Source organism: Protopterus annectens, chromosome 8.part0 (genome assembly GCF_019279795.1).
Source record: "Protopterus annectens isolate FY-2018-M chromosome 8.part0, PAN1.0, whole genome shotgun sequence".
NCBI classification, from domain to species: Eukaryota; Metazoa; Chordata; order Ceratodontiformes; family Protopteridae; genus Protopterus; species Protopterus annectens.
This window is the reverse complement of record NC_056741.1, coordinates 5,151,171-5,178,637: the sequence shown is the minus strand read 5'-3', so window position 1 is coordinate 5,178,637 and position 27,467 is coordinate 5,151,171. Positions and strand designations below refer to the sequence as shown.

At 38.2% G+C, this 27,467-nt stretch overlaps 1 protein-coding gene across 1 annotated transcript in view; it reads left to right on the top strand.

Moving 5' to 3' along the window:
• LOC122807958 overlaps window positions 1–26,764 on the top strand; it is a 185,906-nt gene extending 159,142 nt beyond the window's left edge. Inside the window, exon 7 of the mRNA XM_044078989.1 lies at window positions 26,518–26,764. Within this exon, the coding sequence (XP_043934924.1) occupies window positions 26,518–26,664 (147 nt within the window). The 3' untranslated portion in view covers window positions 26,665–26,764. The remainder of the gene's footprint in view (window positions 1–26,517) is intronic.
• The last annotated feature ends 703 nt before the right edge of the window (window positions 26,765–27,467 follow it).

The window sequence follows — 27,467 nt, the reverse complement described above, 5'->3', positions numbered from 1 at the left end:
TGATAAAAAATGTAGCTGAAGATCTTGTTCTGAGAGTCTGCCCTCAGTATCATTTAAGGATCTCTCTATGTCAGCTATTTGAGACTTCTGTTGCGTCATTATTTCTTGTAGTTGCTGTATTTGTTTTGTAGATCTCTCCTCAAAAGTGTCCAGTTTGGTATTCATTTTGTCAAATTTCACTGACAAGTCTTGTATAGCATTTAATAAAGACTGTATCTCCTTTTTCATCGTCTGGTCCTGTATGGTATGCTTAGAAAAGTTCATTTTCAGTAGATTCAGATACCTTCCTTCTTGTTTTTGACAGGAAAAATAATGTTTAAAGCCAAATTTTTTGCACTGTAGACTTCTAGTGATATTAGCAGAAGTAATTCAACAAAATAGGTTTGTCTACAATATCTATTTTTTAAAAATTCCTGTCAGAAATATCTTTTGAGTGCAGAGCTGGGAAAAGATGCTGCCAACCAGTCTACATCCTAGCCACGCCCCCCCCCCTTTTTGAATTAAAAGAAAACTATAAGATTACTGATAAATGACAATACAAATGTAATGTCATATTCATTGTTACGGATACTTTCTGATTGAATCAACTTGTGGCATGGTTAACTGATGCATATGATGCTTAACATTTTTTTTATGTATGTATGCATATATGTGTGTATGTATGTGTGTATATGTATATGTGGGTCTACTTTAAATTACCGAAAACGCAGTTGACCGACACGCGGAAGAGGGAGACGAAATGGCCGACAGGTAAGTTTACCGACAAGGTGATGTGCCAAAACCGAGTTGACCGACACGCGGAAGAGGGAGACGAAATGAACGACTGGTAAGTTTACCGGAAAGGTGATGTGACGATAGCGGATACAGCGACTAGTGTAACGTGTGAGCACGTCTCGGTAAGTGTGCGATTGTGACGGAGTTAGGATCGGTAAGGTAAGTGTGCGTTGTTGTGGGATTTTGGGTTAGGGGTGGGATAGGTGAGTGTGTGATAGTGTCGGAGGTAGGGAGGTAGGGTTCGGGTAAGGTAAGTGCGTGATCGTGATGGAGTTTAGTGTAGGGTGGGTTAAGTGAGTTAGGGTTAGGGTGCAGGTAGGGTGAGTGTGCGATAGTGTCGGACCTTGGGTTAGGGGTGGGTTAAGTGAGTTAGGGTTAGGGTGCAGGTAGGGTGAGTGTGCAATAGTGTCGGACCTTAGGGTTAGGGTTTGGGTTAGGGCTAGTGGCTATGCGATGTAGTGTAATGTGTTGTTTACGTTTAGTGTGTCAGTGTAATGGTGTTCGGTGTTTTGCGTTGCCGGTTTTGTGTGTTGTCGGTTATCTGGTGTCGGTGGTTTATGTGTCGGCGAAGTGGCATGTCGGTATTCTAAAGTAGACCCGTATATGTGTGTGTATGTGTATGTATGTATATGTATATATATGTATATATATATATGTATATATGTGTATGTATATATGTGTATGTATATATATATATATATATATATATATATATATATGTATATATATATATATATATATATATATATATATATATATATATATATAGGTAGACCATTACAATAAATTTGATACCTATGAATGCCACTCACACTATAAGGGAGATAGACAGCAAGCTTATTATTTTTAAGATGCATAACCGTTATTGCTACACAAAAGATATATTAAAATAAAAGATTTTCCTTTACAATTTAAACAAAACCAAATAGTTAAGTATTAAATTTATGTATAGTTGTGTTGCCTTAGTGTTTTATAAAATATTAAAAATAGATAAAGACTGTATTCAAGTAATCTGTAAAGACAAATACATGTATACTTAAAAGATATATAAGATACTTTTAATTATAAAACTACCATATGGCGGGGCCGGGGGAGGATGCTGAAATGCAGACTTAGAGAGATCGCTTGAATGATTAGATCATTCAAGGATGAGATGTTTTTTCTGATGGAGGGGTTTGGTGGTTGTTTATCTTATATTGTTTTCAGTTATGATCTTGTAATTTACTTTTATTGGGTGTCTATAATCTATTGTAATACTGTTGGAAGAAGAAAGAACAAGTCATTCTCTTCATGTACACACATCTACACATTGTTACGAGTATATGAATATGGATAAAAGCAAAGCTAATATAAATCCAATTGCAAAATGTATATCTCTTAATGTAAATGGTTTAAATAATAGCTGCAAAAGGGGAAGTCTTTATAGATATTTAAAGCTATGTGAAGCGCAACTAGTATTTTTACAGGAAACACACCTTACACAGGAAGACATAAATAAAATAAACAATAAAAATTATACAATACTAGTAACTTCCACCTATAATCAGAAGTGAAGGGGAGTAGCAATTTTGTGAAAAAACACTACTTTAATGCTTAAAATCATAAACACGTTCCATGACAACTCAGGAATGTTTTGTCTAGTGGCAATATCTATCAATGAAATGATATATACATTAGTGAATATTTATTGGATACCAGGACTAGGTGTTAGAGTGGCCAAACAACACTTAGAAGACATTGTACAATATACCAAAGGCAATTTAATCATAGCTGGAGATTTCAATTGCATTATAAAAGAAACTGACACAAATACTAAAACTACACGTAAGAGATAACCTTTAACAAAGTTGTTATCTGAGTTTGTTGAAACTTTTAATATAGTTGACATAAATGAGTATGCTATCCCAGATTCACTATTCTTTACACATTTTTCCCATAGACATAATACATACTCTAGAATAGATAGAGTGTACATAACAAAGGATTTAACCTCTAAATTAAATAACGTCAAGACAATTTCATGTCCATTTTCGGACCATAACACCATAACGTTTGAGATAGACTTATGTTTCAAGAGAAGGATATCAGTAACAAGAATACCATCTTACATAACAAATCTCAAAGATTTTAAGGAATTTTATATTAAAGAGACATAAACATTCCTAGATATCAATCTTACAAAAGATGTATCTGAAATATATATCTACGGGATGCATTGAAAGCATATCTATATGGAAGAGCGGTGGGATGGTATAAAAATAAATGAAAACAGTGGAATAAGGAATTAATGGAATTACAGTCAAAAGTAGATAATTTAAATCTTGATATTCAAAATGGAAACACCAACTTAATAAAAGAACTAGTAGATACTAATAAAAAATACTCAAAGACGCTACACCACAAAACAATGATCAACTTAGAAAAAATTAAACTATGTTACTATTCAATGAACCCTAAAAACCAACGAAGAATAGCAAATAGGACTAAAAAGATTATTAAAACAAATCAAATTAAGGAAATACATAATATAGAAACCAAAAAGAAAGTATCTGATTTAGAAGGAATACTAGAAGCTTTTAGGCTATTTTTTCATAAACTTAATAATCAAAATGAGAAAACAGAAACACATTCAGTATTGAAAGCTTTTCTCAAAAACAATGTTAAAGTTAGGTTATTAGAGGAGCAGGTACAACTAATAGATAAACAAATAACAATGACAGAACTTAAAGCTGAAGTAAATAAGCTAAAGTTAAATAAAGCTCCAGGTATAGATAATATCACCCCAGAAATGTTTAAATTACTATCAAATGAGGCTTTGCTGTTGTTATTGAATGTCTTTACATCAGTTAAAAATGGTAAAGACATTCCTCCTTCTTGGAAGTACACATTAATATCACCAATTCTGAAACAAAATAAAGAACCCAGTGAATGTTCATCATACAGACCCATTTCACTTCTTAATATAGATTATAAAATTTTTATGGCAATACGAATGGCAATACGAATTTTATGGCTCGAATAAAACAATTACTACCACTTTTGATAGAAGAGGATCAAACAGGTTTTACAAAAGATAGGAACACTTATGACAACATTAAAAGAATTCTTTCCTTAATTGATTATATAAATGTCACAAAAAAACAAAATGAATGTTATTAGCTTAGACATAAATAGCGCATTTGATTCAGTGAACTGGGATTATCTGTGGTTAGTTTTAGAAGAATATGGCTTCTCAAACAACTTCACTTTGTTAATAAAATCATTATATGAAAAATCACTGGCTTATATAAAACTGGGATCTTGTCTGTCTAAATCTATTAAAATAACTAAGGGCACAAAATAAGGCTGCCCTCTTTCTCTGTTATTGTTTGTGCTAGTCATTGAAAACCTGTTGATGTTCATCATATTTTTCACTGCTGCAGTAGCCTTAGCTATACGGATTATATCCTGCCAAGGATGTAACAGCTGGCCAGCTTCCATGTGCCCATACTGTGAAGCAGCTTGAGATAAGCTGACTAAAAGATAAGTTTGTTTGCCAAGCCCTTCAGAGTTTACAGCCACTGAAGATATGCTCCTCTGAGGCCTTTGAGGATTGACAGTTTTCTTGTACTCTCCTTTGCTGGGAAATAAAGTTCTCTCTGGGAAAAACCTTCCATTTTCTTCATCTTGTTGATGTTGTTTTACTTTCCTCTTTGGGAAAGTTACTTTAAAGCTAGGAGTGTTGCATTTTAACAAGACTGTCTCAAAACTGTAATCTACGTTTAAACACAACACTTGTTTTGTTTCTGTCACTTTAAAAGTAGTGTACCTGAAAACAATTTTTCTTTGGAGAAATCATGTTCCTTTTTCTTGGGGGACTGACATAGTGTTTTAAGGTATTTTTGACTGTGTTTTCTTTTTCTTTTAAAAAGTAACCTGCATTTTCTGTTTGTCTTCTCTGGGAAAAATGGCACCATTTTTGGCTTGACCATAGAGCAGACTACAAGTCTAACAGTCAGTTCTTCTTCCAGCTATAAAAAGAAAAAGGTCAAATAAAACAGTCTTTGCTATCACAACAAGCAAGCAATTTGCCCCAGTCACAGTTGGGCGACTCTGCTATGGCCATTTATTGTACCTCAGACCCACTCATCTTTTACCTAGGACCCCTCTGGCATAGCACCTACAGCCACTATGGGCCAGGGGTTAGTCATGTCATTTGCAACTACTGGGATCCTCTCAGTGGGTAAGGGAGAGCAACTCTTGTTGGTCCTGGGGAGCAGCTGCTGCCATTAGTAACATTGTTGGCCCTATTTTAAGAAACAGAAAACCAAGCATGTGTGTACGCCTCCTGAGGTTTCATTGAATAGGAGTAGTTTACTGGGTCTGACTTGGGCTATTGATCCTTCTCGTAAACTAGTTTTTGGCAAACGAAAGTGACAGTCCTCAAGATTCTGTATATGGACAGAAAGATGCAGGGATGGAGACAGGGTTTTGTCTTCACATTTCTTATTCAGACTCAGTTTCTGATTCTCCCTGTGAGGGTTTCTCCTTCTCTAAGACTATTGCTAGAATGCACCAGTGTTTTCAGTGGGAGAACACTGTGGTTTCTCAGTCTCCTAGAAAATTCTATGAATTATTACAAAAGGATTTTCTAGAACCTACACCCATTCTTCCTGTTCTGTCTACTTTAATGGATGTGCACATTGCTGCCTGCAGTTTTCCTGATAGTCATGCAGCTGTCCTACAAAGGCAGACAGGATGTATAAACTTCCTCAGTCTTTTAGTTTTTTATTCACTATTCCCAAACCTGACTTAGCAGCTATAGGTTTAGTTGAGACCACTGCTGCTGAGCACTTAGTCAATTCCAATCCTACTCTTTCTGATAATGATGGGAAAATTATTGACAGGTATGGAGAAAATGTGTATACTTCTGCAACTTTGATTTTTAGAATTTTGAATTGTCAGGCTCATATCTTATGAGCATGAGGAATGTTGTATATGCAGTTTCTTCTCATGAGGAATAATCTGCTTTAAATAGCAAGTTTCTTTTATTGCACAGTTTACTGTTCATTGTTTGCAGTGTGTGTATGACTCTGTTGATACTTCTTCTAGGGCTATGGCCAATAGTACTGTTTTTAGGAGGTTTGCATGGCTACACTCTCAGAACCTCCCAGACTATGTTAAAAATGAGATTTTAAAATTTTCCCTTGGATAGAGATTTAGTGTTTCGCCACTCTGCTGCAGAGGTGATCAAAAAGTGTAAAGAAATGGCTAAGCTGATCTAGGAAATCTCTAAGAGTTTCAGCCCTGCTTTTTCCAAATTGTCCAAGGATTTTCTATCTCCACATCCAGTTTTGACAAAAAAAAAAATTAAAAAACAGTCTCAAGAAAATTCATGTAGACAGATATATAAGAAGAAATGGGAATGGGGTTCCAAAATCAAGTCTTGAACCTCCCAAAACCAAAGACAGTCCAACATGGATGAATAACTGTTTAGGAAACCTTGTTATCCCTACCTACCCTGACCTGTTTTTATTCCAGAAAGTCAGATTCTCCATTTTCCCTTTGTTTCAGACAAAAGGGGTTCTGAAAATCATTCAAGGTTAAAGATGTGAGAGGGAGGAACCTCCTCCTTTCCAGGGCATCATTCCTCATCCTCTCCATCAGATTTTTTTTTTATTTCCACCTGCACTTCATCACATGTTGTCCCAAAGTAGTAGAACTAGTTCATCCTGGGGAAGGGATTTTATTCAAAGGATGTTCCTAGTGCCAAAGAAAGAAAATGCTTGGAGACCAGTTGTGGCTCTTTCTTTCCCAAACCTGTTTGTGATGGTGCCCAAATTCAAAGTAATATTACTTCCCAACCTGCTACCTCTTCTTCCTCTTTCACTTTACCTGGTAACGCTACACTTAAAAGATACTTATCATCACATCCCTATTCATCCAGACTTAAGATGTTGCTTAAGGTTTTGTGTGTCTGGATCACATCATCAGTTCTCTGCCTTAGCCTATGGACAATCCAGTGGTAAAATAGTGTTCACAACATGTCTAACTCCAGTTATAGCTAATTGAAGGCTACACGGTATCCACATTTTTTCATATTTGGACAATTTGCTTATCTTTGCAGAGTCTTTTTCAATGTGTCAGGAATCTCTGTTTTGGATGAGAGATCTCTTACACAAACTGGGATTCCAAAAGAACATTCAAAAGTCTTTTTTCTCTTTCACACAGAATTGTGTTCCTGGGATATCAACTGCATACCTCACGTCAAAGAGCTTTTCTTCCACAGGAAATAAAATAGATGTTTATTTAAATCTATTTCTAAGGTTTTCCATGCAGACTTTGGTCACTGCAGGGGAATACCTCAGGGCTTTAGATCTCATCTCATGATTTCACTGGCAAAACTCCATATGAGAAATCTATACTGGTATCTGAAGTCTCTTTGGTTCCAGCATCAGCACCCTTTATCTTTTCAAATCCCAGTGCTGGAGTATGTTAGAAGAGAATTATTTTGGTGGAGACAGTAGATAGCATTAAATCCAGGTCTTGACTTCTCTCTCCCTGCTCCAAAGCAGTCATTCACTGCAGACAGTTCAAATTTTGCTTGGTGAGCAGTTTCAGGAGGGATAAAAGTGCAGGGAGGTGTGGGACACTAAGGACAGATGCAAGCACACAAATATGAAAAAGATGCTTGCCCGGATAAAGGCACTCAACTCTCTGAACCACCTTTTGTCCACAGTACCTCTTCAAGTGGTTACAGACAATGCCACAGTCATGTGGTACATCAGCAAGCAAGGGGGAACCAGGTCATACCCCTTTTGCAGACTAGTCATGTAACTTGAGCTATAGCATCACAGCACAATCTCACTGTATAGACATTCAACATTCTGTCAGACCAAAACTGTGTGGCAGACAACCCAAGTTGGACCAGGGCAGGCTCTCACAAAAGGAAACTGGATCAGGGGGTCTTCCAAGATTTGATCTGTAAGTGGGAAGTTCCTCAGGTAGACCTCTTTGCCTTCTCTCTCTCTTAACAATCAACTGGCAAGATTCTGTTCCAGGACTCCATGCAAGAAGGCCTGAAAGACAGGTGCCTTTTCTTTTCACCTGGACAGGAATTTTCTTATATGCTTTCCACCCTTTCCACTAATACCCAGGGTACTTCTGAAGATTCAGAAGGAATCCCCCAAGAGCATTGTGGTGATTATCTTCTTCCCCAGGCAAACATGGTTCTCCCTTCTATTGCAAATGGCCAGCAGGCCATTACCACAAGCTTCCTCACAAACTGGATCTACAAGAACAGGGGTCTTTCATACATCTCAACATAAATAATCATTAACTTACTTCCTGGATGATAGGGTCTTCATTTCTTTTATGCACTTGTTTACTGAGGATGTGCAGTAGGTGTTAATAGAAACAAGAAAGCCTGCTACTAGAAAGTCATATATTAGCAAATGGAAAAGATCAGTGCCAAGAACATAACCAGCATCCATTCAGGGCTAGTTATTCTCTGGTTTTGCAATATTTGTGTGAGTTATTATCCTATGGCCTTTCTCATTCCTCTATCAAGGTTCATTTATTGGCCATTTCAGCATGTCTGCCTATGGACCCTCCTCTTCCAATGCATTTTCATGTCAAATTATTCTTGGAAGGGATTTTGCATAAGAGTCTTCCAAGAAAACTGGTGGCCCTTCCTTGAGATCATAATTTTGTGCTGGAGAAGCCAACACTTACTTCATGTGAACCAGTGAATCTGGCTGACTTGAGGTTCTTAACATGAAAACAGTTTTACTGATTGCTCTGATCTATGCAAGAAGGGTATTTGACTTGCAAGCTGTAATGGTGAGTCAGCCCTATCTAATCTTCCACAGAGACAGGATTTCTTTGAGAACTAAGTTTTTTTACACCAAAAGTGGTATCTGGATATACTTTAAGCCAGACTATCCATCTCCATGTTTTCTTTGCTAAACCTTAAAATGAAGGACATAAAGTATTCTATACCTTGGATGTACACAGACAACTGTGGTACTATCTTGACAGAAGAAAATCCTTCTGATCTTCACATCAATTCTTCATTTCTTCTGAAGGAAAGAGGAATGGCCAACCTGTGTCAAAACAGACTATTTCCAAATGGTTGTCTAAGGCTATTACCTTTTTTCTCATATTCACCATAACAAAACTCTTCTAGACAGGGTCAAGGCCCACTCTATCTGCTTCTATCTAGCTTTATCTATGGATTTTTGGAAAGGGTTTGGTTCTAGAAGTACTCTAGAAGCTGCTACTTGGCCTCTGGACATACTTTTACAAAGTACTATAAGCTTGATTCCTTCTCTTGGTCCAGATCAGGCTTTGCTAGGACCATTCTCCAGGGGCTCCTAGACTCTTATTCTTCTACCTCTTCAAATGTAGCTACCTAAGGTGATTTACCTGGCTTACTATCTAAAGTCTGAGCATTAGTCCATTGAAAACACTGGATTTTGAGTCAGAAACATTGAAATCCATCCACAGCAAAACCCACAATATCAAATTCAGGACCTCTATGCCTGCAGGGCCCATGTTAGCATTTGTTTCTGTATTTGAGTGAGTAGGGTATTTCATGACTCAGTACAATTTCAAGGTTGTACCTGATCAATGTTGTGGATTTTGCTGTTTCCAACTCAAGACCTTGAATTTTCAAAGGAATAATGCTCAGATTTTTGATAGTACAACCAATTTACCCATATAGCTAAGGCTGCTGCATCAGTGATCAATATGATGAACACAGTGCAATTGTGCCAGCTGAACTTGCACTAATAGCAGCAGATGTTCTAATGATCACTGCTGCAGGAACTGCTCCCTTCCCATATCCCCCTTGTTTGTTGGTGTTTTTTTTTTTTAATTTTTATGCCAGGGTGTAGATGTTTATTTTTTCTTGTTCCTAGAATTGCCCTGTCAGGGCTCATCCTCCCTCTCTCTGCTGGCAGGAAAGATCTGAAGGGTTTCCCTCTCAAACCTGTCTTTTCATCAGCTCAGCTCAAGCTGTCTGACAGTTTGAGCATGTGGAAGCTGCCTGAAGCTTTTGAAGCTGGCTGGTTGTTATATGCTAAGACGGCCAAGGAAAGAAGAATTCCATGGACCACCAAGGCTAAAAAACAGATATTATTTATTTGTATTTAGCGCTTTCAGGATAACTCCTTCCTCAGACGTACAATATAACAAAGAGCAAAAAACATTTTTAAACTCACATAATCCAATCAGCATTAAAAACAATTAAACGATTGATCAGTTAATTAAACAATTAATTAAACACATTAGTAAAAGTGCTGAATTTAGACACCCTCTTATGAATAAGATCTATAAACCTATAGTTTCTGCTACATGTAATACAAAGAATGTTGTTTACTTAGCTAGATGTATGTGCTGTCATTTGTTTTACATAGGAAAGATGAATTGTATGTTTAAGGACAGAATTCTGAGACATCTATCTGCTATACGTTTGGGTGACATACATAATGTCCTTTCACAACATATTAGTGAACATCATGATCACTATTTTCACTTTATGGCTCTCCAACATATTAAGAATAATGTTAGGGGAGATGATAATGTAAACTATGTGGAATATTGTGAAACTAGATGGATTTTGGAATTGGGGGCAAGCAGATATCCAGGGCTGAACGGTGTAGTGCCTTTGAAGCCTGTTTTAAAAAGGCGAAGACCTTGTGTTTAATTAATTGTTTAATTAACTGATCAATTGCTTGTTTTTAATGCTGATTGGATTGTGTGAGTTTAAAAATGTTTTTTGCTCTTTGTTATGTTGTACGTCTGAGGAAGGGGTTATCCTGAAAGTGCTAATGTATAAATAAAGAATATCTGGTTTTTAACCTTGGTGGTTCGTGGATTTCTTCTTTTCTTGGCTTGCTGTATTTTGGACCTCAGATCTTTGGTTCCTTCATCCTGGTTGAGACTTTGGTTGTTATAATCTTGGCAGTATATAACCCATATACTATAAAAGTGATCATTCGAACATCTACTGTTATAATAATCTCAACTTAACAGAACTGTACTTTCTATTAATTTTTTTAACTGAATCAGGCTAATTTTTAGAAATTGTACCTGATTTTGGGATTTTGTCCCCCTAAAACATTTGGCTTTGTTTAGAATTCTTGAGCAAAGAAGTTGAAAGATATGGCTTGATATGTAGTGAAAGGTTGTTCCAGAGGAGGAGGATAAAATGGGATATGAATCTAAATGGCCAATGTGTCTTATTTATCTGTTGATGAAAGTCTATTTCCTTTAAACAGGAATTAAAGAAATTGCTCTGGGACTGAATTGGAAGTCAGAGAGTGTCAGATCTTTCATGGCTCAAAAGACTAGACACAGGTCCCCAAAGCATAGTCTATAAGAAACTGAGTTCAACAAAATGGCTTCAATTTTTGAAGCCACTGTGCTTTCTGGTTAGGAATCTCTTAGTTTTCTCAAACTGAATTTTGTGTCTGGAACAAATATATGCCAAAATAGGCATTATAGTCAGAAATGGGTCTGAAGAGATTTGGCTTCAGAGACAATGCTTTTACAAATTTGATGAGTCAGATAGAAGGTTTTCCTAACTAGTCAGATGATAGGGAGGTATCACTAATGATGCCTAGAACTATTACGATAGTGTCTGATTGGAAGGTGCGTCACTTGAGTGGTAAAAAATTATGCTTTTTTTACTCAAAATGAGCTATACGGTGGCCTCACGGTGTATGAAATAGATGCTAAATAAGGGTGGGCCCAAGGCTGAGCTCTGTGGTATACACCTTTTTTTTTCTTTTTTGCTTTCAGAAGTGGCATCTAACTACATTGGTTCTGTCAAACAGACAATTAACTCTCTACTGCACAACATAAAGGCTTTATATTAAGATTTACAAGTCTTTCAATAATACCATCATGTGGAAGAATGCCAAAGCCATTGATCAGGTGCAGATATGCTGTATGCACTGTATAACTTCTATCTACTTTTTTAGTTTTGTTAAAGAAGTAAGTCGTTTGTTTGACAAAGCCTAACTGATGAGAGTTCAAGGTTAGGAGATTTTCAATGTCCTGTCAATTATGTCAGATATCAATATGTTCCATAGCTTTCTATGTGAGCTTAATAGGTCTCTAGTTACTAGGGTCTCCAATTGAGACACCCATTCGTAATTGCAGTAAAATGGTTGTTATTTAACCTTCAAGAATGCAACCACTAGTGAGACTGAAATTAAGGGAGTTAATTAGGAGCACAGATAGTCTGTATTTTATGCTGATAATCAGGCAGTCTGGCACATTACTAGGTTCACAGGTAGTTTCTAGGCATGCAGTCCTGGAGACTATTATTGAGCCAAGCCCACATTTCCAGTTGTACCAAAGCACTGTCTGTTTAAGTGAGTTGATCAAGGTCAAATAGTAGACAAATGAATGTTGAGGGAATCAAACCCTGTACCATAGGAAGTTGTTCATTAATAGAGCATAGCTTTAATCCTCTGCCCCAGCTGTCAGTCTACTCTTACTTAGACATCACAAAAGGTTGAATGCAGACCAATGCCTTACTAAGTAAATTATTGCATAAAGTACTGCATTTATGTAGAAAGGAACTACATATTGAATTAAGAAATAATAGCAAAGTAAAGGCTTTCTTGCTCGGTCTTGTGATAACAGCTTTCATAAAATTTTCAAAAGGCCTATAAACATTAAATGCAAAATAACTGTTTGCATAGAAAAAACTGCATATATAAAATCTTAGGATAAAATCCCTACAGAAAGAAAAACTGTTAGCATTACAAAAACAAGTGCCCTTTTCTTTAAAAGATAACACTACAGAAATGAAAAAAAATATGCATTTAGTTAAATGTATCAGAACCCATAGATGAGGTGTTCTTCACTTTTAATAGGGATAAGATGATTTGTTCCATAATCCATTGTGAATGAAGGGGTTGCTAGAATTTTGGGAATAGCTCTAACTGTGGGTGGAGTAAAATTTGGACTAAATTTGTTAGTCAAAATATTAGCTATTGCCATTTCATTACTGTACCTTGCAGGGAGTTAGTTCTTAACTTCCTGACATAGTAAAAAATAGGTTATATTTAATTTTAGTGTTTATTTTAAGTTCATAGTCAGCTTTGAGCTTCCTGATGGCTTCTTTAAGCTCTTTACTACTTTGCTTATGTGTGCTCATAAGGTAGGTAGAATGAAACTTCTTATAATTATTCATTTCTTTATATTGTTATATAATTTATTTCTACAGGTATTCTACAACAGAGGCTTGTTTTCAAATTCTCATTTTTCTTGGTGCGACTTGAGACTGCCTTATCATTACAACTGTTTAAGAGTGAGTAGAAGTCGAAGGCATAGACAGCAGTTTCAGCAAGGAAATTCATGGGAGGAGGAGGATTACAGTGGAATTTACTTAGGCTATTGAGTGACTGAAGAGATTTACTTTTCAGAAGCCCCTAAATACACAGGCATTTTTTGGGAAGTACTGCCAGTTTTAAAGGAAAAGTCACTGATGTATGGTCTGTTATAACAAAGGAAAATTATATATATGGAAGCACTGGCATAAATATGGCAGGGCCGGACAAAGGGGGTAGACACCACAGGTGCAAGGTGTTAAAGGCCATGATCAGCAGATGCTGTTAGAGCAGTAGTCGAATACTGGCATTTGGAAATAAATGCCGATATTGCATTTTTGGTCAGGGTTGAAGTGCTTCAGCAATTCAAGTGTGGTACTTAACAGTAGTAAGCTGCTTGCTACATCTGTAGTAAGTGGTTTGTTACAGCAGTTGTTAAGTTTTTTTTTTGCTCTACAATTTTATCATAGGATCATAGGAGGTTACTACGCTAATGGCCCTGAGGCTCTTACAAGCCTAGCCAAGAGTATCCCCAAAAAAGAACCCTCAGTCAGCACCTGTCACCCCTGTCAATGAGGGACAAAGGTCAACCCCCTGGGACAAATTTGTGGTTTCCCATCCACTCATCAAGGTGGCACTTGAAGACGGTCAGCGAGGTGCTCTGTTTGACATGCATGGGAAGTCTGTTCCAGAGATGGGGCAACCTCTGGGAGATAAACCTGTCTTTATAGCAGGTTTTGTTGATGTTGCATATTAGATTTAGGCTTGCTGAGTGGGTAATGCACGAGGAGTTAGAATTATGGATAGAAAGCATCTCTAGTAGGGTAGGGTAGGGTCTTATATTGCCTTGTAGGTGTGATAAAGATCACTTCTGAGCAATCTGTATGATACCGAGGACAGTGATAGTGATTTTAGCATGTCCACATAAGACAGATGTTGGAGGCCATGAATTCTCTTTGTGAGGTATTTCTGTGGCCTTTCCAGTTGGTGTAGATGCTTGGAGAGGTGCATACTAAAAGGGGCATTATACTTAATTATAGGCCTAATGAGGGAGGAGTACAGAGAGGCAATAGCCTCCTTTTTTCTGTATGCAATCCCTTTATTTATGAGATTAACCAAGTAAAAGGCTTTTCTGACCACTGCTGTCACATGATGATCGAATGTGATATTGTTGTCAACCTGACCACAGGTTGTGTGCTTAGGGGGTTGATGTTGATGTGGTAACCAGTAAGGGCTGTGTTTTTGCTGAATTGTATGATAATACATTTTTTTGCATTGAACTTAAGGCCATGACTTTGGCATCAGTTATTTGTAGCTGTAAAACCCTCTTGCAGTATGTTACCATCATCTGGGGAGTCAATGACAGCACCCAACTTACAGTCATCCACAAACTTGGTCATCCACAGACCCTTTATCTTTGCCTGGACCTCTGAGAAGTAGATGCCAAACAGTAGGGGTCCCAGGACAGATCCAAGTGGGGGATTGTGTCAAAGGCCTTGGCCAAGTCAAGGTAAGCTGTGGGTACTGACTTTCCCTCATCCAGGGCCATTGTGACAGTCTCAAAGAAGTCAACCAGGTTCCATAGGCAAGATCTGCCCTGACAAATCTGAATTGGGTGGGGTCAAGTGTTTGGAGATTGCCCATGTCCTTGTTTATGAGATCCATAATAATACGCTCCATGGCTTTACAGATTAGACTTGTCAATCTAATGGGGCGATAGTTTTTGGGTCAGTAATGGCACCACCTTTGTGCAAGGGGATGCAAGGGGATGACAATGGCAATTCTCCACTCTGCTGGAATGAAGCCTGGAATTAGGCTGCGGTTGAATAGGGTGCTCAACAGCTAAACTAGTTCTTCTGGAGATGGTACAGAATACAGCCTGGGATGTTATCAGGTCCCATGGAAGTTGTGTTCTTTGCCTTGGATAGGGCCTTTAACACTTGATCTACAGAGATGTGATGTGTGGGACAAGTTTCGGGGATGTTGAATGGGCCTTTGGGGGGATAGGGGGTGATGTTTTGTGCTGAACCTATCTGCTAGCAGGTTGGCTAAGTCAACAGGATCAGTATAAGTGGTATTATTAAGTACTAATTTGGAACAAACCTGGGCTTTGCCATGAAGGTTCCTACTGTAACTGAAGAAGAGCTTGTGGTTTCCCTTTGTTTCAAAGGCTAGTCTCAACTCATAATTGGCTTTGGAGGTTTTTGCTAGTGATCTAATTTGGAATGTGTTTCTTTTTACCCTTGGACAACAGTTTCTTCCTTTTGTTGTAAAGCCTGCTGATAGAAGATGTCCACCAGACAGGTTTGTACTTCCTTGAGGATTTAATTCTGTTGGGTATGGCCGAGTCCATGCAGTTGTACAGGTGCTTATATACTGCATTGGTGTACTATTCAGCATAGTTGTCTGCATCCTCTGAGGGGGGCAATTGTGTGAAGCTACTGATATCCTCCCTTAGGAGGTTGTAGTCAGCTTTTGAGAAGTTTTTTAGCCTGGATATGGGTGGGGAGGGGTTGAGTGGGATAGAAACTTCGAATGAGACAGACCAATGATCTGATCTCACAAGGGAAAACCATACTATGGGAGTGGTGCAACAGTCGGCCATGTTGGTGAGAACCAAGTCCAGAATGTTATCTCCCCTTGTGGTGGATGAAGCAAGCTGGTCTAGTGTGTTAGAACTGATGAAGTCAAGGAATTATTGGGTGAGTGCATTAATGCAGGAATAGTTCATCCAGTCTATGGTGGGGTAGTTGAAGTCACCAAGGATCAGGGTGTTAGCGGGTATCTTGATGAAGTCAAGTTGGTCCAGGTAGGAGGAGTGGGTGTCTTGAGTCATGGAGAGGGTCTATAGCTGGCTATAACTTGGATGGGCATCTTGCCAACTGTCAGATGCACCTGGAATAATTCCAGTGCATCATGTTGGCAAACCAGTCCTGAGGTGTGCCCATCCTTAATGAAGATAGAGACTCCACCACCTTTAATCATTCCAACCTCATTTTGGGTCAGAAAGTGTAGAATGAGGTGACTGCACATACATCGGCATCTTACAGTGTGAGGACAGCCTCCAGTGAGTGCATTTTCAGGTTAAGACTCCTAGCATTAAGCAGCATGATCTTCAATTTGCTTTTTGACAGATCTTATATGTTGGAAAATTTGTCTTTCGGACATTGCCTAAAAAAAGCACAATGGGGGAGGCAAGAGCCTTGTCCAAAATCTGGAACCCAGGGGTGACAGGTGGAAGCCATCTTTGCCAAAGCATTATCTTTGCCAAATCATGTCATCCCAGGCAGACAGATATAGGATCCCCTTGAAAAGACACCAGAAACTAAGCCAATTGTTGAAGTCAATTATTCATGTTGGTATTGTGGTATCATTCTTGGTAAAGGTAGGATGCTGCTAAGGGTTAGGATCATACCTGCCTGAGACATATATTCTAAGAGTTCAATCATGTCTCTCTTCATATAGTCCAGGAAGGTACATCTCAAGTCATTCACACTGACATGGACAATGACAGAGTAATACTTGTAGCTGTTGTGGAGAGACTTAAGTGCATGTGTGATGTCGCTGATTCTGGCACCTGATAGACAACTGACCGTGACCTTCTCCTTGTCAAACCTGCTGAGGGGGACATCAGTGTGTCTCACTATTGTCACCAATGACTGCTACTTTTGGTTTATTGTTATGCCTTATGGGCTGCTTTGGTTTATTGTTATGCCTAATGGGCTGTCTTTGTGAGACACTGGTGTGTTGTCTACTGTGCGTGATGTGATTGGTGTGTGTGGAATGTTTGTGAGTGTGTTTTGCAGGTCCCTGCTGTTTAGGTAAGTTTTTATTGAGGACCCCCGCATCAGTGAGTGCATGTTGTATTTGGTTCTGTGATGTGGGTGGTGTGGTGTTTGTGCTGGCAATCTCCTCTTTGTCAGGAGTACTGACTGTGGTGTGAGAGAGCATGGATTCCAGCTTACTGATGTAGATGCATCTCTTGCAAGTAGAAGAATTATGTGCTAGGAGAAGAGGACTGTCCGTGAACATGAGGCAATTGCTACACTGTCTCAGTATGCCCATGTGGACTAGGCTGGCAAGAGGAACTGATGGGAATTGTCCAGACATAGTGTTCTGAATACTTGGTGGACTTATGGAGAGCAGGATTTGATAAGGATTTGTCCACAACAGTGTAGACCACAAAAACCCTAAATGTAAAATAACTGGCCTGAAGCACAAGTGCTAAAACCAAAACTAAGATTCTTAGAATAGCAGATAAATTTAATCAGGCTACTAGCAAGCAGTAATAAGGGCAGAATAAGAGCACTTGAACTATTAAGAGCACACAGAATAACAAACTAAGCTAATAATGTAGTTAGAACACAGGTACAGTAAGAGAAGCTGAATAAAGTATATACATATATATTTTTTGTTAAATGGGGAGGGAGGAAACAGAGCAAGATTAAGAGACAGTGGGGGTTGTCCTTCCCAAGGTCTCTCTGTACACAGTAGCTAGAACTCATGACATGGGACTGGTAGGAGTGTTTGAAATTAAAGAAGCAAGGGGGTAGTCCTTCCCAAATGATCTCACTGTACTCAGCTGAGTCAGCAAATGAGATGGGTCCAGGTGGAGTGTCCAAACACAAATTTACAACAGGGGTGGCAATTCCAAAGCTGCCAAGTTTAAGACTACAACAAGACTAGAGAGGGAGGGTGGGAAACAAACTGCAGAGAGAGAAGGACCACAATAGTCAAATAATATTCAATGAAAAAATAAATAAAATGCAGTACAGTTATGTAACTATCACTGAAACAATGCAAGTGCAAGAAAGTATACTTAAAATCAGCATGTATGTCCAGGTGATTGCATACCGGTCTCAGCCAGCCAAACAGTTCTGATAGTGAGCACAGATAAATACACCAAAATGTGACCAGCATGATAAGACAAGGGATAAGCCCCCAGGCTAACAGTTAAACACAGAACTTCAAAGAGGTAAAACCACCCCCACTGAAACCAGATTGTTTACACTTCTAGTGCTGAATTAGCCGACTGGCAGACCTACTGCAGAGAGAGAAGGCCCACAATATTCATTTAATATTCAATGAAACAAATAATAAAAATGCAGTACCCTTATGTAAGTATCACTGAAACAATGCAAGTACAAAAATATACTTAAAAAATCAAATGATTGCAGATCGGTCTCAGCCAGCCAAACATTTCTGATATTGAGCACAAATGATTGGACCTTTTGTCACGATTACATAAAGATGGCTATTTTTTGTCCTCAAATCAGAGTAGGCCTTTCTTTCTTTTCTATTTTTTTTCTGATACTCACCATTGAGCTGGGGGGGGGGATTGAGGAGCTGCACTCCGCGCCACTTTACCTAGCTAAAGCTGTGTAAGTCAGATAGTTTATTGGTGCATAACTGAAGTCCCCTAATGGAATGTTGTTGGGTTTAAAATGAATTTCAGCTAATGTGTTAAATGTAGCTGTCATGCTCAGAAGAGACCATAGAGAGTATTGTATACCTAGCTACAAGGTGGTAATTTACCTTGCTTAGGGTGACTTGGATATTTATAACATGAGATTAAGATTGCCAAGGAATCTGTCATGAAGTGATAATGCCATTGACTAATACTGATGCTCTCCCACAACTGCCAATAAATCAGAATACATAAAAGGCACTAAACCCAGACATAAATAGTGCTTTCCTTGTTTTACACTCCAAGACATATCTGGAGAGCTACTTTCTGATTATTCTTCATGCAAAGGGGAGCTGATACCCCCTTATTCCTCTCTTCTCTTCTATTTGAATTAGCCAGCTGGTGGTTAAAGGGTACCAGCCTCCCTTACAAATAGAATTAAAGGAAAATCATTTGCAAGCCTGATTGACTGGGGTTATGTACCCCAGGACAGAAGAACTTCATTCTGAATGTCGTTCATTTTGTCAAAACAATTTACATGGGGTATTGATGTTAGACACTTGCACATAACATTTTTCTTCTTGTTTTTGTAAATAATGAAGGCAAAATGATGTGTTGAACACTGATTTAAATGCTACTTATTTTAATTTATTCACATTTGTTGATGAGGATAGTCCAAGTAGGTTAAAATCACCTTTACAGTGAAGTCTTGGGGAGACAAGATCCAGAAAACAGTAAAACTTTAAAACTGTGGAAAGAAAATGTAAAAAGCTGGTGATACATTATGTAATAGTAAATGCAAAAGTAAGTATTAGTAGTAGTGCAATATGTTTAAACTATAGTAATAACTAAAAATAGTCAATAAAGTATATGCATAACACATAGGGGTGTAGAATAACCAGGAACTGAGGATCCATGGAAGAAGGAGAGCATTTATACAGGTGGTAGTAGAAAGAGAAGTGAATGAAGAGCATTTATACAGGTGGCAGTAGAAAGAGAAGTGAATGGAAGCATGAAAAGCTATAGATCATGGAGAAGTGAAAGGAGTGCTTAAAGGAAGGTTTGTGGTTTGCTCTTCAAGTTCTTTAAGTACGTATACCAGACAATTATAGATGCGGTTTTACATGTTGTATAAAGAGATATTGACACCACTGACAAGATATTTACACGAGTCCTGTATTCTAGCTATATGACACAAGTAAAAAGGGGTACCAGAATGGCTGTGTGGTTTAGTGATGACATCTGGAGTAACAATCCTAGCTCTTTTCTTGGGGCGCATTTGTTTTCTTTTTTAACACCTGTATTGAATTATCACTGAAGACATAGACAAACATACAGTTATGTAAAATAAAGTAACATTGTCACCTCACAGTAAGACGTTGTCCTGTTCGATTCTCAGTTAAAGCGTCTTCTCTGTGGAGACATGCGTGAATGGGCATACCTTCGTTGACGGTTGTGCATCAGGGCTGGCAACTCGGTACTTAAAAATCTACTGCCAATCATTAGCAGACCGGAGTTTCGCTGTGGCGACCCCTAACTGGGAAAAGCGAAAGATACAACATATTAACATGTTCCCAGTAACAAATATTATACATCACATGTGTTTTTTATAACTATCATCAATCCAACATTACATAAATTGTTCAATTGCTGCCTTTCCTTAAATCTCACTCCTTCACCAAAACATTATTCCGCATATATTACTCCTACAATTTCCATTCTTTTCCATTTAATTTTCTCCTAGTCTTGTCTAAACCTGCCATTTCCAGTTATTTTATCTCTGTTACAACATTCAATACTTCATATAGAGTTAGTTTAGACTTTGATTTCCATTTTCTAGGAATTGCTTATTTAGCAGCCATCAGAATTAAACACAGCAAGACCTTATTACATCTAGGCAATTCAGATCCTTTAACCCAGCTCAAAAATAATTTCCTTAGTTACCCCCATTTGCTCACCAAATATTTCTGACAGAGAACCATTTAAAGAATGTTGAAGTCTGTCAATTCCTTACACTCTCAAAATATCTGTTCCCAATTATCTTTTTCTTCCCCATCACACCTCTAATATTTGTCATCTACCTCAGGAAAAATTCTTTGGAGTGTGTTTGGGGTATAAAAATACCTATGCAAACTCCTCCAAGCAAAAATTCTAAATCTTCTAGACTTTGTTGCATACTTGGGAGCCATATATATGTCTCCCTTTCTTTCCTTGTAAATTGCCAATCCAAACTCTCTTCCTAATGTTTTCTAACCTCATTTGATTGATTCCTATAGTTATACAGTATTTTATATGCCCCACTAATTATTTCTTTTTAACAGTAGCTTCTGTTCTAGATTCAACCAAAACTTTACCAGAGCAGGTCTTTCACTTAGGAGTCCCCATCTTTTTCTCTTTGCCTGTACTCTTATATCAACTCCTGATAGAGAAGGCAGTCTCTAGCATACAGTCTAAATGGCTTCTTGGCCTCCTCCCATTCTATTACCTTTCCCTCTATAGCTATCTGCTCTCAGTACCTTGGTTCATTTGCCAGTTTTCTCAAGTAGATTCCAGACCACTCTTTCCTACTCCCTTTACCACTAATTACAGAAATCCCTATTGACAACATCTCCTTTCTTCATTCTCATGTTGGCTTGGTTCTTAGAATACTTTCTGCTACTCATATGGGGTGTATTTTTTGAGCAATTTTCCTGTTATAAGGCACTTGTTAAAGTTATATACCATGTTAAATGCTGTTTTGAGTTTATAAAGTGTAAAAACATTTAAGTCCTAGTTGGAGAGCAAGGCGAGTTTCTTGCGTATTACACAATGTGGTTACAGCAATAGTTAAGTTTGTTTTGGACTCTTTGAGCTATTTTCACCCAGTGATTTTTCCTAGATGTTTATTTATGAAAACTTTCAGCACCTACCAATTTCATTTCAATTTCCTCTCCTACTTAACTTAGGAATAAGCCATCTTTTTTCTTAATCAATACTTGCACTGGTTTTGAAACAAGTTTGTCTCACCCCCACAAGATACAGAGGAGACCAGACTCTCCTTTTTCATTCATCTGTCATTTTATTAATATTTCATGCTTTTCATACTCACAGATCCATCCACACACACAATTTGCCTGCCTCTGAGATGCAAGTCATATTCAACATCTGAGCTGTACACTTTCCTTCCACACTGACATTTTCATGTGCCCTTTTTTAAACAATAAGAAAGAAATGATGAATTTCCCTTTCTAGGTACAAGTAAATATTTAAACACTGTATCTAACTTCAATAACTTAATAACTCCCTGCAAAGGACTCATGCTAGGCCAACAGCTTGAATAATTGCAAAACCTACGGTGGTTCAATAAAAGGTATTACATCACATCTGTGTTCCAGTGTTTTAGCTTTTTTTTTTTTTTGTAGACTAGCACATCCTTTCTTAATTTGTTTTCTACCATCTTCAGATATATGAGTCTTAGAATTAAATAAAATAACTCAAAAAGTTCAATAAGGTTCAAAAACTCAATGTTCTCTTCAGTGTTCTTTATACTAAATATATAGGCCTTCCTTGGCTCTGCCTCTGGCCTTCCTTCAGGCTATCTCCCTTCAGGCCCCCTGGTCCCTCTGGTACTTTAGGCCCACCCTAGATGAGTCTTCTCTCTTTCTGGTGCTGTAAAGTTCCTGTCTCAGGCAGACCCCTGTCTGAGAATCCAGTTCCCAGCTCAATAAATCTCTTGGACAGGCCTTTGCTTGGGTATCAGCTTTTTGCCTGGATAGTTCTAATGGACCAGACCACCACCTGTGACTATAATTCCTCTTTAGTGAGGTTAATGTACTTGTTGTTTCCAGCTTCCATTTTACATTTATGGGAGAAATTCTCTTCCTCCTAGAGTTATTTTCAGATCTTCCTACATGGCAGACATTCCAACTTTTTTTGGTTGCTCTTATGCACCGTCTTACTCTTCTGCTTTCACTATATAATCAAGGTTTAGCATGCCATTCCAGCTTTTGAGGTTAATGTTATATTAGTGTACTTTGACAGGGACTGCAGGATGGTGAGATTGCAGAACAAGGGTTTAGCTATCAGAGTCAGGCTGCATTCAGACGATGATAGAACTAAACCCTTACTAAATATTAAGTATGATCACCTAATGATATGTAGATTTTTACTTATTCTATATCTACACAAATCAATACAGTGCTTGAAAAAAAAATAGGGGATTCAAGTGAAAACTTAAATATCTGTATGTGCTGGTGGTAACAAGTGATGAGCCAACAGGTTAATATAAGCCACACATAACATGAACTTTTTAACTGCATAGTCATGCCATAATGCATGCACTGTTATGTTAAGACAAGTGTTTATGCTGCTGCTTCGTTGGCACTGAGGGACTGTAAATGTAAACCTGATGTTATATGATAAGGAAGAAGACCAGATAATAAGGTCACCTACATGGCAAATGACATTTTGGTCACAGTCTATTGCAAGCAATACATTTATAAAACTAAAAAGCAGGAGAGGTTCAAGAACAGGGGAGCGGTTTGGCATAATGGTTAAGGTGTTTACCTCTCACATCAGAGGTGCAAGGTTTGATTCTCATCAAAGGAATTTGGCTAGGCTTAAAATGGACCACAAGGGCAGTTAGCCTAGTACTTATCTATGAACAGATCTGGTAGATATTACATCTTAGATGTTATGCACGCTAGAGAAGATTTACCTGCTTTATATTAAGCCAAAAAAGTAAATATATGAATAAATGGCAAAAGTGTTTATAATAACAAATATTTATGCAAAATCCTAGCTTCTGGGTGCAAGAACTTCATGAAGATCTTGCAACATTGGCATTACTTATATTAAATAAGGGTGTGTATGGTGGGTGAATCCTTCTGTGTGGATGATGTGGGGTGGTAGTGCTTCTCCAGATAACCGGGTTAGTTACATATGGTTTCAATGAAAATTGACTTAGGATGGACCGTATGCTGCTGCTATTGTTAAAGGCTTAACAAAAAAGAAAAAAAAAACAATGTTCCTATGACAACCATATCACATGCTTGAATATGTTATAGGTTCATAGATTCATAGTTGTAAGAGACGTTGCTTCTGTTAACATGACAGTGCATGCATTATGGCATGACTATGCAGTTAAAAAGTTCATGTTGTGTGTGGCTTATATAGTTGTAAGAGTTGGACAGCACAGTGGTGCAGCAGTAGCGTTGTCGCCTCACAGCAAGAGGTTCTCCAGTTCAATTCTCAGCTGGGGTTCCTTCTGTGTGGAGTCTGAATGCCCTCCCTGCATTCATGTTGGTTTCCTCTGGGTGCTCCGGTTTCCTCCCACAATACAAAGACATGCGTCTGGAGCATTTCTCCCCAGGCCTCCACTGAAAATTGGCTTTGTTCCAAGTCGGACTTTCTTGGTTAACAAATGTTAAATAAAAAAATAAAGATTTTATGATTATCCAGGTATGTCTTGTACTTAACAAAAACAAGTTTTTCAAAGAACTTATTTAGGCACATCATCATCAGCCTCCTCATCATCAACCCCCTTCTTTCTCAATTTTCTAAATGGGGTCAGGGTGTTGCATTAGCTGTCACCATCTCCCTCAACTCATCACCATCTTCTTTGATGATCAAGCCAGACTGTGACAATTTTTCTCTCACACAATCCCTCCACCTTATTGCTAGATCCTTCATTTCCTCTTGCATCCTTCCTGTCTGTCCCAAATCCTCTTCTCCTGATTGCTTTCTGTTTTCCGGCACATGTGCCTGAACTTCTGTAATCTAGTTTATTTGACCTTCTCTGCAATTCTAGCTTCTTCAGCTTCAGCTCAGCTGTCTTCCTTTATTTGCCCATCCCACTGTGTTCATCCTACCAGCCATATCAGACTCTTTAACTCCATCATCTGTACTTTCCTCAGAAATACTGGTTGCTCCACTATTTTGTACACCTTAGATTTCAGGCTCTTTGGAATTCTTCTGTCACACATTATTCCTGATACCCTTTGCCATTTCATTGCTGTCCCTCTGATTCTAGCTTTGACCTCCTCAGTCAGGCTTCCCTTCTCCTCAGACACCCTTCCCAGATACTTGAAACTGTTAACCTGTTCCATGATTTTTCCTTCTTTTTCAGTTTTTAGCTTCTTCTGATTTCATTTGTTGACATGAAAACTGCTTTATCTATACTCAGTTTTACCCATGTGCCTTCAGTTTTGTATTCCACACCCCCATCATTTGCTGAAGTTGTCTTTCAGAGTCTATTTGTAGAGCTAAATTTTCTGCATATATCAGATTGGGTGATCTGTCCTCCTCCAACTGGTTTGCTAAAGCAGTCCATTACCAGTATGAACAGCAGTGGGTTCAGAGTTGAACCCTGATGTACACCCACTCACACTGGGAACCCCTATATGAGTCCAAGGACTGTCTGTACTTTTGCTATTGAGTCCTTGTCTGCACTAATTCTATCAATCACAGGACTGTCGAAATCACCTTTCTTGGGGCCTTGTCATATACCTTCTCCAACTTTAGTAATGCCCAGCTGGACTCTTTCCTCCATATTTAGCTTCTCCGCAACTGTCTGTCTCATTGCAAACATTGGATTGCTTGTGCTACATCCTGATCTGAATCGGAACTCCTCATTTGCCATTTTACTTTCTACAACTCTGCATATTCGTTTATCCGTCATGCCACCAGCACTTTCATACAGTGTCACAGGAGTTTGATTCCTCTGTACTGCCCACAGTTGTGAATGTCCCCTTTGTTCTTCAACACTGGCACCAGTATCCTTATTGTCCAGCTATCTCTGATAAGCCTTTCATTCCATATTACTATGAGTGTGATCTGAAGTTATTTCTCCCCTAACTCACCCAACATCTTAATCATATGTGGCATGACCTTATCTGAGCCTTCTGTTTTCCCTGTCCTCAGTTTCCTTAATGGTGTTCTTACTTCTTTTATGATGGGCTATTCTTCCTCTTTTATCATAGACTGCGTCTGGGGTAGTTCAGATGAAGCTACAAGAAGTGTTCTTTCCATGTGTCTTTGATGCCGTCTGGACTGGTGAGCAGGTCGCTGATGACATACCTTATGAGGGGTGTCTGAAAACTATCTTGTTTGTCTTTCTGTCTTTGCCTTATGACCCAGTAGAGTTTATTCATGCCATCTGCGGAGTCACTTTCCACAAGCTGGTTAGAGTCCCTCTGATACCTTGTTCTTTAATATTTTAACTGCTATCTTAGCCTCTTTGTTAGCCAATCAGAACTCCTTCTTAGCCTGCTCCATGTTGTCTATATCCCTGCTTTTTTGTACTCCTTCTTTCTTTTGATAACTCCCTGGACTTCTGCATTCAGCTTTCCTTAGGTGCCTTATTTCCATACCTGTCTTGGCCACATATCTGTTCTATAGTTCTCACACATGCTATTTCCATACATGCTATTTCCATACATGGCTCAGTCACATATCTGTTCTATAGTTCTCACACATGCTATTTCCATACATGGCTCAGTCACATATCTGTTCTATAGTTCTCACACATGCTATTTTGAGATGCTGTCATTCTTCCTCAACTTAATCAGTTAGAGCAATAAATCTGGACAAAGGCACAAATAATGGGGGGGACAAAAACCCCAGTATAGGGACATTTTTTTAAATATTGCTTTTACAAACTTAATACATTGATAGAATAACAGGATTTACATTAGCATGAATTTTCTGAAGGATATGAAGTCTGAAAATCAAATGTCTGCCATTATTTTCTGACTTCATTCCTTAATGATTTGCCAGTGATTTGACAGAAAAGTACAATTTTGTGAGAAACAGACCAAAAATATGAATAAAAATTCTGTACATTTTTTGAAAATCTGAACAGCTGAAGGCTATACTTTATACTGCATTAGAAAGCTTAGTCTCTGGCCTTATGACATGTTAGTTTAGAACATAAACCAGGGCCTCAGTATTAATAACATATGCTTAAGCATTAAGTCATTAGCATGACTTTGTACAATGTACTGATATTTTTTGCTTTGTATCATTTCAAAGGACCTGTCAGTCAGGAAACTCTGCTCCCAACAAAAGATGTGCCAGAGTACAGAGTTTCGGAGGAAGAAGAAGGCCCAACTCCAATACAAGAAGTTTGTATCAAGTCAAGCTACGACTCTTTTGCGTGACATTCCAGGGAGTATATAAATACTGAAAAACAAATAAAACAGACAGAGTAAATACCTCACAGATTGTTTAAATCACATCCATGTGTCGTTACTGTACACTCATCATCAATGTTTTCTTCAAGAACTGTGAGGAAGAAACAATAAAAATGAAGATCATATGCCTTTATGCCTTCCAGCATGAAGAGAGTGAGAGAAGAAGCTCTGAAGAACATCTACCTTTTCCTGAGCAGCATTTGTGGATCATGTTACAAGTTAGACAGTTAGGATTTTTATGTTAATGTTTAATTTATATGCTGTTCTTCTGTATGTTCATCCGCCTTTTCGTGACAAACAAATAAGTGAAAGCACACTTCTGGAGAAAGAAATGAGGACCGTTCTGCCCAATGAGATTCAAGGATGAAACGCAGATGGCCGCTTTTGTGCAGTTGTAATGCTGTTCACTTACTGTCTGTAAAGCTGTTAAAGCAACTGTAAAAAAAAAAAAAGACCTGACTGCAGATCTGCACATTGCTGTTTCTTGTAACACCAGTTTGCTAATATATGATAGAAGATGACTTCTCATCAACAAGAACAATTGTTTAAGAGACGGATGGCTCATATTTTCTCAAAACAGGCTTTCTGCATTGTGTTCATATATTAATAGTTCTTCATTATAAGGTTACCCAGTTCAGCCAAGATGTAAGGTTTACCAAATGATATCCACATAACCTTGCAGAAATAATATGACACATCAATGGGCAGATACATAAAGAATTCCTGTTGTAAACATATTCTATATCTTGTTAGATTTTAGGGTCATTGGTACACTAACCTCTTCACACA